Source organism: Osmerus eperlanus, chromosome 8, assembly GCF_963692335.1.
Source record: "Osmerus eperlanus chromosome 8, fOsmEpe2.1, whole genome shotgun sequence".
In the NCBI taxonomy this organism is placed as follows: Eukaryota; Metazoa; Chordata; class Actinopteri; order Osmeriformes; family Osmeridae; genus Osmerus; species Osmerus eperlanus.
This window is the reverse complement of record NC_085025.1, coordinates 3728262-3743620: the sequence shown is the minus strand read 5'-3', so window position 1 is coordinate 3743620 and position 15359 is coordinate 3728262. Positions and strand designations below refer to the sequence as shown.

At 50.9% G+C, this 15359-nt stretch overlaps 2 protein-coding genes across 2 annotated transcripts in view; one reads left to right on the top strand and one right to left on the bottom strand.

Moving 5' to 3' along the window:
* fermt1 (FERM domain containing kindlin 1) overlaps window positions 1-15359 on the top strand; it is a 214090-nt gene that overhangs the window by 102767 nt on the left and 95964 nt on the right. The gene's annotated exons all lie outside the window — the stretch shown is intronic.
* plcb1l (phospholipase C beta 1-like) overlaps window positions 1-15359 on the bottom strand; it is a 72362-nt gene that overhangs the window by 4453 nt on the left and 52550 nt on the right. Inside the window, exons 14-32 of the mRNA XM_062468063.1 lie at window positions 14387-14561; window positions 13456-13542; window positions 13260-13330; window positions 13052-13148; window positions 12811-12895; window positions 12550-12674; window positions 12103-12257; window positions 11822-11986; window positions 11540-11639; window positions 11347-11451; window positions 11093-11208; window positions 9550-9688; window positions 9153-9206; window positions 8818-9037; window positions 7777-7945; window positions 7031-7107; window positions 6789-6878; window positions 6612-6669; window positions 6301-6387 (exon numbers count right to left, since the gene is read on the bottom strand). Of these exons, the coding sequence (XP_062324047.1) occupies window positions 6301-6387; window positions 6612-6669; window positions 6789-6878; window positions 7031-7107; window positions 7777-7945; window positions 8818-9037; window positions 9153-9206; window positions 9550-9688; window positions 11093-11208; window positions 11347-11451; window positions 11540-11639; window positions 11822-11986; window positions 12103-12257; window positions 12550-12674; window positions 12811-12895; window positions 13052-13148; window positions 13260-13330; window positions 13456-13542; window positions 14387-14561 (2175 nt within the window). The remainder of the gene's footprint in view (window positions 1-6300; window positions 6388-6611; window positions 6670-6788; window positions 6879-7030; window positions 7108-7776; window positions 7946-8817; window positions 9038-9152; window positions 9207-9549; window positions 9689-11092; window positions 11209-11346; window positions 11452-11539; window positions 11640-11821; window positions 11987-12102; window positions 12258-12549; window positions 12675-12810; window positions 12896-13051; window positions 13149-13259; window positions 13331-13455; window positions 13543-14386; window positions 14562-15359) is intronic.

Genomic DNA, 15359 nt, shown 5'->3' with positions numbered 1-15359 from the left:
CGTGTCAATGGTCAACCAGGGGGAGGCTCTGACTGCTCAACTTTAACTGTACTTGAAAGTTAAGAAAGCAGTGAGGCACGCTGTGACTGAGTGTGTCGGTTAGCTTCTGTGTGAGTCACTCCATGTGTGTGTCTGTGTGTGTATGTGTGTGTCCATGCATGAGGTCCAGTTTCCATTGGGGCACACACCGAGCGCAGCCGTCCAACTTTAGCCTTTTACATGTGTCCCTCATCTCTAAAGACCTGTCATCTGTCAACAAAACCACACACAGTTTTCTGCCTTTCCTAAAATACTTCACTCAGTGACCTTCTTCATCATCTGTCCTCATTCTGGGGAGCCACCGAGGGAAGCAGAGGGCCTCCGAACTAAATTCAGATCCAAATTAATTCATGGCTGTAGCCTCGCCGCAGCCCGCTAGACTCTGACTCTGAAGCCTGGGCCTTCACAGAACGGCTTGAGACAACAGCTACAACAAACATCAACCACTCAGGAAGAATCTCCTCACCTGTGGAGGAGCAGCCCGGCTGGGTTTCAGATCAAACATGGAAACTCACACTTTTAAGGTTAAAAACAAACAAACAAGCCGACCTCACAAACTCCTGGATAATTCTTGGAAGTCTGCACTGTGTGTGTGTCTCTCCATACGGTTCTGTCCTGTCCTTGAGGTGTCCAAACACAGTCCAATTAGTCTCCATCTCAGCACCAATAACATTAAAGGTGAGACAAGGGTCATCCCCCTGCAGTGTCAACTGTCTCACAGGGCTGTGTGTGTGTGTGTGTGTGTGCGCATGTCTGAGTGTCTGTGTTCTGTTCATTTATGAATGTTTGTGTGTGAGAGAGGGAGACAATATATGAGAGTGTGTGAGAGAAAGAATGTGTGAGAGAGAGAGAGAGAGAGAGAGCAACACTTTGCTAATCTGACATTTATTCCACTATACACCCATAAGTATGTAAATGAAATGCAGCTGTCCACAGTAGAAGAGGAGGGATGGAGAGAGACACAGAGAGAGAAACAGCGAGACACACACAGACAAAGACACACACAGAAATATAGAGAGGGAGAGAGAGTGAGAGAGAGAGGGGGAGAGAGACAGAGAGACAGAGAGGGAGGGAGAGAGGGAGAGAGGGAGGGAGAAAGAAAGAGAGGGAAAGAGAGAGGGAGAGAGACAGAGAGGGAGAAAGGGAGAGAGAGACAGAGAGGGAGGGAGAGAGGGGACACCTGAGAAGGGACAGGTTTCACTCTCTTCATCTTCAACCCTCTCTCCCTCCATCTGCCTACATCCCTAAGTGGACTGAGTGTTCTTTTGAAGTACACCCCACCTCGCTCACTCTTTGTTCTTATGTCCCCCCCCCCTCTACCTCTCATCCCTTCCTTTGTTGTCTCTTTCTCTCAATCCCCTCGTCCCCTCCTCCTCCTCTCCCCCCTCTCATGGTCCTGAGGATGTATGGGGCTGTCTCACAGTAGAGACAGCCAGCTGTAAAACAGCCACGGACAACAGACTGTTTCCAACAGAACTACCTGTAGGAGGCTGCCAACACAAACCTAGAACACCCACATGAGTAGACACACACACACACACACACACAAGCACACACTTGCTGAGCTTAAACAGCGACCTTGGCGCTAATGCAAGAGTGCATCCAGGAGGGACACCCACATGGTCCTGGGTTCACTGCCTCTGGTTTCCACTGGGAGTGACATTGCTTTCCCTGTGGTAAGTGTGTGTGTGCGTATTTTTTAGTGTGCATTATTGATGTGACCCTGCAGAGTGGAGAGAGATCAGATCAAAGACTGTGATGAGGGAAGCCATGGACGCCACGACACCACCCAGAGAGAGAGAGAAAGAGAGAGATGGGGGGGAGAGAGAGAGAGGGGGAGAGAGAGAGAGAGGGGGAGAGAGAGAGAGAGAGAGAGAGAGAGAGAGAGAGAGAGAGAGAGAGAGAGAGAGAGAGAGAGAGAGAGAGAGAGAGAGAGAGAGAGAGAGAGAGAGAGAGAGAGAGAGAGAGAGAAGAAAAGATATATATGGAGGGAAGAAGAGAAACAGGCAAAGCACCTTGGCATTGCTTCCTCCATTCAGCCATGACGTTTTTCTGTCTGTCTGTCTGGGAGCTGTTTACCTCTCAGCTTCTCTATCCCCCCAGGCCTCCCTCTGAACGCCCCCCCCCCTCCCCCGCCATCCCTCCCTTCCTCCCCCCTGCCTGTCTCCCCTCTCTCCCGACCACCAGTAACCATTCCTGGGTTGCGTCATCAGGCTTCAGCGCTAAATGAACAGATTGGAGAGTCGTGAGGGATGATGGGGGAGATGGGGAGGGGGGAGGGGACGGGGGGACGGGACAAGTTTCCATGACGACGGTAGAGAACTCCTGCCTGTCGAGTGTGTGTGTGTGTGTGTGTGTCTGAGTCAAGGCCCACGCACTGGGGGACACCAGGGTTTTTTTTCCCCCTCTCTGTAGAACAGAAACAGCCCTGGTCTGAATATCACATGGCTCACGTGTGCGTGCATGTGTGATGACGTGAAATCAGTCCGTTGTCTCAAGCGGATGTACGCGAATGCGTTATTAAACACTACGGGTGCGGACGACGTGACCAAGTGTCTCATGCGTTCTACATTCTGAAGTGCTGTGACGTGTCATGTTCGCTCAGAGGCCAACACAGCCACAAAGATGGCCGAACAAACGAAGAACAAGCGACGCAGAAGGTTCAGAAACCTAAAAGAGCGGGAGTTCCCTGCTGTCTCCTGCACGAGACCCTGCCAGGCTGGTGGAGGAGAAGGCTAGCTGAGAGACGGGGAGTGCTGATGCTCATTAAGGCCGTGGCCATGCTGTTGTGGCCATGCTGGGGAGAGAGAACTCCTGCGGGCCGTTTTGATTGGACCGTTAGCAGGACGCTGACACCTGAGGACACACACCGAAAGGAATGTCAGACAGACAGGATCTCTCGTCCTCTCCGCCTTTGTCTCTCTCCACCTGTCTTTCTCTCTCTCTTCCTCTACACCTCTCTTCCTCTCCTCCTCTCCTGTCCTCTCCTCCTCTCACTTCCTCTACACCTCTCTTCCTCTCCTCCTCTCTCTTCCTCTCCTCCTCTCCTCTCCTCTCTTCCTCTACACCTCTCTTCCTCTCCTCTCCTCCTCTCTCCTCCTCTCCTCTCCTCCTCTCTCTTCCTGTCCTCCTCTCCTCTCCTCTCTCTTCCTCTACACCTCTCTCTCATCCTCTCTTCCCCTCCGCCTCTCTTCCTCTCCTCTCTTCCTCTCTTCCCCTCCGCCTCTCTTCCACTCTTCCTCTCTTCCTCTCTTCCATTCCTCTCTTTCTCTCCACCCGTCTTTTTCTCTTCCTCTTCTCCTTTCTCTTTTCCTTTCTGCTTCTCTCTTCCTCTCCTCTCCTCCTCCTCTCTCTTTTCCTCTCTGCTTCTCTCTCTCTTTCTCCGACCCTCTCTCTTTCTTCCACTCAGTCTTCCTGTCTCTGTGTCTCCTTCGTTCTCGTTCCATCCGGCCACACGGCCTTCTCCTCCTCTCTCATCTTGTTTTTCTCCATTCCACCCAACGCCCGTCCTCCATCCCAGTGTAGCTCTGCATGCAGAGCCAGCTAATGGAGGTCCCCATGTCTCTTCCATAATCAAATGATACAGTACCTCTCCCCTGACCACATCACGGTGTGCAATCTCCTGTTTCATTAGTATCATTACTACTCCACCAGCCTGTCCAGTCTCCTCAGGTTACTAAACGTCCAGACTCATTGGTGGGCGTGGGAGATGGCCATCGGAGCCAGAGGAAATGGGTTAGAGAGTTAAAACTGGACATGAGGCTCTCTGCTTTCTGCCGTGTCGGTCTCCTCTGGACTTTGGGGATAGCTGGCCTGGACTGGAGGAACGCGCGCACACACACACGCACACACGCAATACAAGTAACCCAGGCAGGCTGCACAGAGAGCTCAGGGTCTCCACAGACCAGGGATGGTTATAGCTGTCCATTAGCGCCTGCTCGGAGCCCATAGGAGAAACTGGGTCAGGACGAAGCGTGTGTGTGTGTGTACAGTACTGTAAGTGTGTGTGAATGTTTGTATGTGTGTGAATGTGTGTGTGCGAGCTTAGGGGGCTATACAGTGTATAGTAGCCTATGTATCAATGTATATGTGTGTGTCTGTGTGTAATACACTCTACAGTACACCAGATTCCTGTATTCCTCCTCTCCTCCTCCGTCCTGTTCTCCCTCCAAGGTGCAGTGAAATGTGCGACGACGTAGACGCCACCAACACAGTCCCAGTCACGTGGTCCCTGCGCTGCCGTGGTTACGTGGGCTCTCTGTGTCGGGGTGTCATGGCTACGTGGGCCCTGTGTGGGGGTGTCATGGCAGACAGCGACTGCGGGATGGTGTGATGAGGATAGAGGTGACATATGTAGAATGTATGCTACACGCACGCACCCACACACCTCAGATGACTGCCAAGGAATCGGGAGCGTTCCGCTCCAGAGAGCACACTCGCAGCTTGTTTTTGAACGGCGTATTCGGTACAAACCTCCAGGATACGAGTTTGTTTGGCTGTTGTAGCGTGGGATGTTGTGAGCTAGAGAGCCCTCTAGTGGTGAAGGGATGAGCGGCGGTCTGATTCTGGAGCAGGGGGGCGTTATTTACAAGGCGAACGATGCTTACAGTGCATTCCAAAAGCTGCATTTAGTACAATGTACATTTACATTTAGTCATTTAGCAGACGCTCTTATCCAGAGAGACAGTAAGTACAGGGACATTCCCCGAGGCAAGTAGGGTGAAGTGCCTTGCCCAAGGACACAAAATCATTTGGCATGGCCGGGAATCGAACCAGCAACCTTCTGATTACTAGCCCAATTCCCTAACCGCTCAGCCACCTGACTCCCTATGTACTGTATCACACGTGTGTCAGCTTGGTCAGGAAGCAGGCAGGGCAGGAGAGGAGGAGAAAAGAGGAGAAGACAGGAGAGAAGAATAAGATGAAGCTTCCATGCTGTTCCAGAAGCTACCGGTAGGGCCGTGTTAAGTGCTGTTTTCAACATGTCTGTCTGCATGCAGGTTAGCGTAACGTCACGGCTCATATACTACAGAGAAGGAGTTCACTGAGGTAAACCGCAAAAAAAAAAAAACTCCACTTCACGCTTGTACGTAACATTTGGCTCATATAGCTCAGAAATAACACAAGCAGACAGAAGCTAGGTTGAAGAGTGACGTCACGCAGAGTCCAGTAAGTGTATTAGAGGGTACATTGAAAGCTTGTCGGAGGCAGGCCTACAGCACATGGCCAGAGCTCCTACTGGAGCTCTCTACAGAGACATGGGTGCCAGAGAAGGCCTAGATGCAGAGGTCAGAATTCATATCCTGGTGTTATGGTCCAGTGAGGCTGGACCAGGAAGCTGGGGTAGCTGCCAGATCAAGGCTGTGTTAGAAACACACAGAGGGAGAAGATGTCTTACCCTGTTCCTCAGGACAGCCGTCTTCCTACAATCACAGTGACAACGGCTGTCATGGCAATGACGGCACATGCTCTCACGGTACACACGCAAACATTTAGCCATAACCTAGCCTTCTGTTTATCTAGCATTGTTAGCCATAACCTAGCCTAATGTGTATTTAGCACTGTTAGCCATAACCTAGCCTAATGTGTATTTAGCACTGTTAGCCATAACCTAGCCTAATTTGTATTTAGCACTGTTAGCCATAACCTAGCCTAATGTGTATTTAGCACTGTTAGCCATAACCTAGCCTAATTTGTATTTAGCACTGTTAGCCATAACCTAGCCTAATGTGTATTTAGCACTGTTAGCCATAACCTAGCCTAATGTGTATTTAGCACTGTTAGCCACATCCCAACCTCCTATATAATGTATCTAGGACTTTAAGCTACAACCCACGGCACATGTGTGAGAGCAGCAGGCATAGCAGCCGTGATCCAGGCTACAGCCATACACTCCTCCAGCCTCACTCACCCTCCAGCCTCACTCACCCTCCAGCCTCATCCACCCTCCAGCCTCACTCACCCTCCAGCCTCACCCAGCCTCCAGCCTCACCCACCCTCCAGCCTCACCACCCCTCCAGCCTCACCCATCCTCCAGCCTCACCCATCCTCCAGCCTCACTCACCCTCCAGCCTCACTCACCCTCCAGCCTCACCCACCCTCCAGCCTCACTCACCCTCCAGCCTCACCCATCCTCCAGCCTCACCACCCTCCAGCCTCACCCATCCTCCAGCCTCACCCACACTCCAGCCTCACTCACCCCTCCAGCCTCACCCACCCTCCAGCCTCACCCACCCTCCAGGCAGAGCCAGGGGTTCTTACCTTGGGCTTCTCATCCAGGATCTGCTGTCGGACGTCCTTGTGCTTCTCCAGAAGTCTCTCCTGCCTCTTAGTCTGAGCCTCCTCCAGCTGAACACACAGATAGGGGGGTCAGGGGCAGTGATGGGGTCAGGGGCAGTGATGGGGTCAGGGTAAGTGATGGCGTCGGGGTTGGGGTCAGGTCAGGGTCAAACCAAACTTTACAGCAAGCATTGCCTCAATCACTGTGCATTTACATACAATCGATTTAGATTTTCAATAAATACAAAAAACAACAGAAATAACAGTGATGGTGGCTCCACCCGCGTCCGTACCCGTTTGATGTACTGCACCACCTCATTGACAAACGACCTGTTGATCTCCAGCTTCTCCCTGAGGAGAGAAGAAGAACTCAGTTTCAGACAGCTCCCCCACAATGTAGCTTTACCTGCTACTGGCATCTAGATGCAGCTGCAGGTAAAGCTACATTATCATGATCCCCGAACACTCACTCCTCAGTCACGTTCTTATCCTTAGATTTCGCTTCATTTATCTTCTCCTGTCTCTTCTTGTCCATCTTCTTCTTTATGTCTTTCTTCTCTCTTTAGAAGGAGAGAGAGAGAGTGTTTGTGCATGTGTGTATGCATGTGTGTATGCATGTGTGTATGCATGTGTGAATGCACGTGTGTATGCACGTGTGTGTGCACGTGTGTGTGCACGTGTGTGTGTGGGTATATGCAGCAGGTGATCTTACTTGTCACAGATATCTTTGAGCTTCTTCAGCTGGGCACTCTGACACTCCTCTGCTATGGTGGTCAACTTCTCCACCAGCTGCAGAGAGAGCCAGAGAGGGAGGGAGAGAGAAGAGCCAGAGAGACCATGAGAAACAGAAGGAGAGAGAAGAGAGAGAGAGAAGAGAGAGAGAGAGCATGAGAAACAGAAGGAGAGAGAAGAGAGAGAGAGAAGAGAGAGAGAGAGAGAGAGAGAGAGAGAGAGAGAGAGAGAGAGAGAGAGAGAGAGAGAGAGCATGAGAAACAGAGGGAGATAGAACAGAGAGAGAGAGAGAGAGAGAACAGAGAGAGAGAGAGAGAGAGAGAGAGAGAGAGAGAGAGAGAGAGAGAGAGAGAGAGAGAGAGAGAGAGAGAGAGAGAGAGAGAGAGAGAGAGAGAGAGAGAGAGCATGAGAAACAGAGGGAGAGAGAAGAGAGAGAGAGAGCCCATGAGAAACAGAGGGAGAGATAGAGAGAGATATAGAAAGGGAGTGAAGGAGGGAAAGAGAGACAGCCGAGTACCACGCCATCAAAAGTCCAGAAGTCAGCTGTTCACAGATCAGTCACCATGAGGCCTTTCCACCTCTCACAGCACAACACAAACACTGGGGACAACGTAAGCAGGTCTGGGGTCAGCAGATCATCTCTAATCGGTGCTGATGAGACTCTCTGCACCAGAGGACTACAGGACACTCAGAGAGCAGGCAGCGTGTGTGTGTGTGTGTGTGCACCTGCTTGATGTGCTCTCGTTTCTGGTACTTCTCGCTGTAGTACTGCTCCTGTCTGAGGGTGAGCAGCTGCTGTTGCTGCTGATCCTTCAGCTCTGAGAGCCTCTGGACGCTCTCCTGCTCCAGATCCTGCAGATCCTGATCCAGAGCAGAGAGGGAGTGCTCCGACCTGCTGCACTCACACACACACACACACACACACACACACACACACACACACACAGACAGACACAGAGGCACACACACAGACACACACACAGACACACACACACGCAGACACAGAGGCACACACACAGACACACACACACAGACACAGAGGCACACACACAGACACACACACAGACACACACAGACACACACATACACACAGAGGCACACACACACAAACACATAGTCACACACTGAGGTCAACTTACAATCAGCATGGGTGTCCCTTTCTCTGTGCTTCTGTGTGTGTGTGTGTGTGTGTGTGTGTCTGTGTTTATCAAGTGCGGGATAGTTTCAGTTGGAAGCTGTGTGTGTCCCTCTCAGAGCGCTGACTCTGCTGGCTCTAAGGTGCAGAGCTAATGTGATCTAATCCACTCATTGTGATTCAACACACAGGCCAGCCCAGACAGGCTCTCCAACAGGAATAACATGCAGTGTGAGCGTTGCAAGTGGATTAGAGAAGGAAGAAGAGAAATAACAACAGAGAGAGAAAGAGAAAGTGAGAGAGAAAGTGAGAGAGAAAGTGAGAGAGAAAGAAAGAGAGAGAGAAAGAAAGAGAGAGAGAGAGAGAGAGAGAGAGAGAGAGAGAGAGAGAGAGAGAGAGAGAGAGAGAGAGAGAGAGAAAGTGAGAGAGAAAGAAAGAGAGAGAGAACGAAAGAGACAGAGAGAGAAAGAGAAAGTGAGAGAGAAAGAGAGAGAGAAAGAAATAAATAGAGAGAAAGAGAGAGAAAGTGAGAGAGAAAGAAAGAGAGAGAGAGAGAGAATGAGAGATTGAGAAGAAGGAAGAGAAGAAGCAGGTGAAGTGGGAGAAGGAGGAGGAGGAGCAGGGCTACCTACCTTTTCTTACCGTCTCGTTTGAGGCTCTTCTGCATGGCTGAGCGCTTGCGCTGGTGCTGGTTCTGCAGCTCGGCCATGCGAGCCGTATGCTCCTTGATGAGCTCGCTTGTCTTGCGGTGGTGCTTCCGCACCAGCTCTTTCATCTCCTTGTACTGCTTCCTCTGCTCCCTGACGAAGGCCTTCTGCTGCTTCAGCTCCTCCGCCGTCTGGGCATCCACGTCTGAGGGGACGGAGGAGGAACAGGCGTCACGCTCAGGCTCTCTTCCAGACCCCCAGAGGGGACGGAGGAGGAACAGCCGTCACACTCTCCGGTGGGCGACAGCAGCCAGACGTACCTGTGAGGACGCTCTGGATGATGTCCTCCGTCTTGGCGGCTGACTTCACCGGCCCTGTTCGCAGGAGTCAACGACACGTTTTGTAAATGTCCCGTATTGTAAATAACATTTTAAAATGACACATGCAGTGTTATTAATAATGCATTATCTTAATAGCACATGCTATAAATAACACCAAATCTAAACAACCCGGGTTTTAGCAGCAGTGCACTGTGAGCAATGTGTCATTGTTAGTTGCTACATTGAAGCCCCTGTTTATGAGAGGGCATCGACTGAGCACATCCAGAAAAGAGTTGGTTGCCAGATTGGAGCCTGCACATCACGTCGATCAGTGAAGGGTTTGGGTTGCCAGGTTGTGGGTTGCCAGGTTGTGGGTTGCCAGGTTGCAGGTGTGTACCTGTGGGCTGAGCCTGGTGGCTGACCAGAGAGGGGGGTTTGGGGGTGATGATGGGGGTGTGGCTCTGGCCGTTGGGGGTCTGGCTGAGTCTTGGGGGGTCCACACTAGGCTCCGAGGGGGCTTCGCCCCCCGCATCAACCTGCCAATCACAGACGAGAACATCCTAGGATTAGTCAACATTACCATATCTGAGAGCAGGGTTGAGTGGTGGGGATTAATTTTAAGAAATTGTTCTCATACAAACACACATATTTTCTCATACAAAGCGCAAGAGACATCCAAACTGATTCAGCCTAATGTAATAGCTTAATTAATCCAATGCCTCTTTAGCAAACACCTCAAACCCAATAAGTTCCAGTTCATTCAAGTCCAACTGTTGTTATAAACACACAGGAAAACATCACCTGAAGATAAAGTATGGAGCAGGTTTGAGTGCCGTACCTGTGACCTGTAGGAGACTTTGTAGACATAACTCTGGTAGCCCACTCTCTGCATGACTCACCATCACACTCACAACCTCCTCTTAACTTTATCTCTCTATCTGTCCTCAACACCTCTAACTCAGACGTACGTTCCCTACAGATGACTGGAGGAAATCCTAGTAAACAAGCTGCACTCCTCTCTGTTCCACTCCCTTCTCTCCACCAATCTCTTGGACTCTTCTCTCTCATTTCCAGCCACTACATGGTAAGCCCAAAACGTCACTAGGCTTCCGTTGCCATGGAGTTTTCATGAAGCAGCTCAGGATTGGTTGGCCCTGTCTGAGATGAGTTCAGCTGGCAAATCAGAAGGGAAAGAGGGCAGGAGTACCCACCCTGTGAAACTCTTTTCATACCTCATCTCCCTCTCTCTCTCTCTCTCTCCCTCTCTCTCTCTCTCTCTCTCCCTCTCTCTCTCTCTCTCTCTCTCTCTCTCTCTCTCTCTCTCTCTCTCTCTCTCTCTCTCTCTCTCTCTCTCTCTCTCTCTCTCTCCATCCGCCTTCTCCCCTCTCTCTCTCTCACTCACTCCCTCCCTCCCTCCCTCTCCCTCTCTCCCTCCCTCTCTCTGTCTCCCTCTCTCTCCTTACCACTCTCTCTACATCAGTCTGTCACCCCTCTTATCTACAGCCTCCCCTTGAATCTCCTGCTAGAGCTCCACCTTTCTCTGCCAACCCATCACAGCCCAGCCTCCATCCAAGCCTCCATTACCCAGCCTCCATCTCACCTCCATCTCCCACCCTGGCTGCCGCTGACTACCTCCACCCTCTTCCCTCCACCCTCCTCCCTCCACCCTCCTCCCTCCACCCTCATCCCCGCTTCCTGGTTTAACCCAATCAGCTTCTCACACAAAGTAGAGCAGCCCCCTGCCTGGGGACTCTATGATTGATCTCTTACTGATCGTTCAGTCATGCTCACTGCGCACAGACACACACATCAATACAAACGCACGCACACACACATATCGACACAAACACACAAAATCAAGCATGCATTCAACGGTAAACAGACCAAAACAGACAAAAGCACACACACACACACACTCACACACACTCGCACACACACACCTCTTTAGAGTCCTCCTCCTCTGCTCCCTCCTCGAGGGTGAGAGCAGCGAGCTGATTGGCCCTCTGCTCCATCAGGTTGACATAGCGGATGGGATTGGACAGAGCCTCGATCACATCTAAGACACAGAGCAGAGACACGTACTAAGAACATCCCAGGACACAAACAGGGAGGACCCTAGATCAGAGCGCGGACCGGACTAACAACCCCAGGTAGAGATGAGGAGGGGCTCTTTCCTGGTTGTGGTCTGTGTTACCTGCAAAGGTATCTGGGACGTAGTCCTTCACCTCCAGGTAGACAAACAGAGCAGGCAGGGTGAGCGTCTGGTTCTTCTCATTCCTCAGACCGAGGTAGTGATAACCTGCAACACACACACACACGCGTTGCTTACGGTCTGTGCTGTGTAATGAGGCAATGCAGGCAGTGTCCAGTAGGGGGCATCTCTTTACCTGGACGTATGGCAGAAACAGGAATGATACGATGGCCAATGAACTTCCCTCCTTCCTCAAACACAGCTATCCTCAACGACGCCAGAGTGGGTAGAACCACCTGACACACACACACACACACACACATACATACAGACATTAGTACCACAGGTAGCACTGTATATGGCACTGTATTTCTTCACTTACACTGTGATAGTAGGTTCTCAAGTCAAACATGATGATAAATAATATATAAGAACATATATAAGAGATTGAGTGCAGTCAGGCCTCAGGAAGTCTGACCTTCTTGAAGACGATAGCCTCTTCCTCCCAGACAGGGTTGATGGCGTTGCCCTGAGACGTCTTGGTCTTAAAGCCCTTCCTCCGGGTGTCCACTGGCAGGCCGAACATGTCAATCTCTACGTACGTGCCAACCTTCTTGTCAGTCAGGAACTGGCCTGATATGATCTAAAAGACAGGCAGGTAGGCAGTCAGTATGAAACAGACATCAAAATCAGTCACCACACCTAGTAGGTGTGTGTTTACATGTGTAGTCAGGTAGAATGACACACACACACACTCACCTTGACGGACAGTGTGTTAGCTACGATCCCGTCCACGGTACTCTCGGTGAAGGGGTCGAAGTGCTTGTCTGGCCGTCTCATGAACTCGGGCTTCAGCCTGTAGCCACACTTCCCGTTGTACTCATACATGCCCAGGTTGAGCTGCATGGACAGGTCTGTGGAGCGAAGCACACCCACCCATCAATAATCAATCAGACGGACTCTTGACCACTGAAAGCCAGGCTTTTACAAAGTCCCTCAGGAGAGAAACGTGGGCTCTTACAAAGTGCTTCTGACGAGAAAAACCACTCTTTCACCAGATCTCTCCAGAGAGAAACCACTTATTTTTTCTTTTTTTTTACCACATTCCTCCAGAGAGAAGCCCATGCTTTTACCAGGTCCTTCCTGAGAGGAGTGAGGAAGTCAGACTAGTGTGGACCCTCACACAGCTCGAGGTGGCTGCCTCACCTATCGTCTGGAAGTTGAGAGCCACGAGCTGGCAGCCGGCGTTCCAGAACACCTGCGGGTTGTAGTTGGAAGAGTCCACTCTGGTGCCCTTGGGGTAGATCCTGCTCAGCTGCTGTTTGTTGTATCTGTCAGGCTGAGTTAAGGGACACAAGGTAGAGGGGAAGGAGAATGACATATCTCTCTGTGGGGAGAAGTACGGGATTAGGATTGACTTCTGTCTCGAACCTAACCCTCCAGACAGTGAATGCAGCTCAAGGATACTCGACAAACTCCACTGGTGACTTGGTGAGCTGCTCCAGAGCCTTGGTCTCCACGAAGGAGGACATCTGATAGCTGCGATTCATCTCTGCCAAAGACAAGCAACCATTCACACGTGGATTAGATTCACTGCGTGACTTTGGTGTGTCTGATGAAACCATGACCTCTTCACAGCTGTCACCCGATCCTGTGCACTCCGTCCTAGGGTTTTGCAATGTTCAAAGACTCTGTGAAGGAATCTTACGTTTGGAAGCTTCGAAGGAGTTGAACTTGACAGGCTGGATGTAGCTGACCAGATTAGACATCTCCTCAGTGGCAAATGCCTCCCTGCCTACCATCCCCTGAAAAAAACAGCGCCAACACAGATCAGTCTCCTGAGACAACCAGGGCCGACCACTAGGGGGCGGTGGAGGCGTACGTCAAATAAGATTCAGCAGGAGAAAAACCCTCACATCATCCATGGAGCCCTTTTTACAGTCATCATCATCGTCATCCTCATCCTCACTCTCGGCCTCCACCTCTCCTGGAAGGGTGGACAGGGGAGGAGGTTAGTTTGGAGGTTAGTGAGAAAACATCGTCCCACCCGCCCAGAGAAGGTGCGTTACTTTTGAGTTTGGCCGCCAACCAGGAAGTGACTGCTTGACTCACCAATGGACTTCCTGCCGTGTGGTCTGAGGCTGAGCTCAGCACCATCTGGAGGCTGGTAAGACTCTGCCATCTCATGATTGGTGGAGCCTAGGGGCAGAGACCGCTCATCAACCATCCCCTTAATGTGTATTTATCGACTTTGTGCGGTTTCTGCCATCGCCAGTGCCATGATGTTGGCACAGGATACAACTGTTTTATGTTAATATGGAATTATTATAATGTCTTTATTTTGAGGTGAGCTACAGAATGAGGTGTGCTAGGTATTCTGGGTGGTGCTGAGTCCACTCATGTGTTAGTCTCTCTGTACCAGCAGGGGGCAGTGTGAGCTAAGCTTGCTCTCAGAGCCCCTGTGGTCCACTGAGGATGGACATTGGATGATTCTGTGTGAAGACCCACTTTGATCTATATCTGCTTGCCCGGTACACACACACAAACACACACACACACACACAACCATACAGCCCTGGGGTTTGAAGCCCTGTGGCAAGTTGGAGGCCATAACAAATTGTATTCACACACACACACACACCCACACACACACACAAAGCAGTGTTTAGGGCACCCCAGTGACTGACATTATGACACTAGGAGTCTGAGTAGGAGTAGCTGGATGAAAGATTCAGTAATTTGTCAGACTGATGGAGAGACTCATGAAAATGATGAATACAGGACTTCAGGCATATTCCCTCTAACTGTCACAGCAGTTCAATCCTCAGAACAGACGGCCATTTTCCCTGCAGTGATGATGGACTTTACTGCGTGAGGCTAATATTGAGAAAAAAAATAGGCTAGTCTTCATCGTGGATCTGACATCATGGCCTTAGCGTGAGCTTGAAGGATCCTTTGCAGAGTTGGTGTGTGTCACAGTGAACACAGGGTACGTGTGTGTAGGTACGCATGTGTGTGTTTTCTTGCAAGTGTGTGTGTGTACCTGCGCTGGGGGAGGAGGGCTCACACACGCTGGAGGAGTCGCTGTAGGTGTTGGACACCTGCTCAGACAGCCTCTTCTTGCTGCCCCCCTCAGCGGTGTGGTGCTTCTTCTTGTTCTTCACCAGGATCTTCCCCAGAAGATCCATGGGACTGGGCAGAGGGACACCCGGCTCCAGCTACACAGAGAGAGAGAGAGAGAGAGAGAGAGAGAGAGAGAGAGAGAGAGAGAGAGAGAGAGAGAGAGAGAGAGAGAGAGAGAGAGAGAGAGAGAGAGAGAGAGAGAGAGAGAGAGGGGGGAGAGAGAGAGAATGAGAAAGAGGGGAAAAGAAAGAGATTGCAAAACTGTGAAAAAGTTTGTGTAGATAGTGTTTCTAGGGTGGCTACTGTATGCACAGTATCCCACAGTGAGGGTATGAGGTAGAGGGTCAACCATTAAAAATGCAGCATCTGACAGCAGGGGGCCCTGTGGAGACACATCTTATGCATTCTGTACATGTACCTGTGCTGTGCTGGGATGGATTAGTACCATACTGGGAATCTGAGGAGGAACAACTCAGGACAGAGGCCTAGCCCCGTGCAGTCTGACAGAGCCAGCCCCCTACCCTGGCTGTGAGGAGAATCATGCCCACCCCAACTCACTCAGGATTAAAGTATCTGCTGAATGAGTACACTATTATTATTATTATTAGTAGTAGTAGTAGTCGTAGTAGTAGTAGTACACACAATAGAAGAGTTAGTGACGTGAGCTGGAAGTCTGTCTGTCCTCCACTGTGACGGACAGTAGATGTGAGTGTTGTGAACAAGTGCTGGTGGGGGAACAGTCTGGAGTTTTCTGTTCCAACAGCTGAGCGTGTGTCCGGAGGAGGACTCTGAGCACATGCATAAACACACAGTCCAGGGGCCGGCCTGCCAGCCAGCAGGCCCAGAGCTCATTTATTCATGGCATACACTGCTTTTGGATCACAGTGTTTATG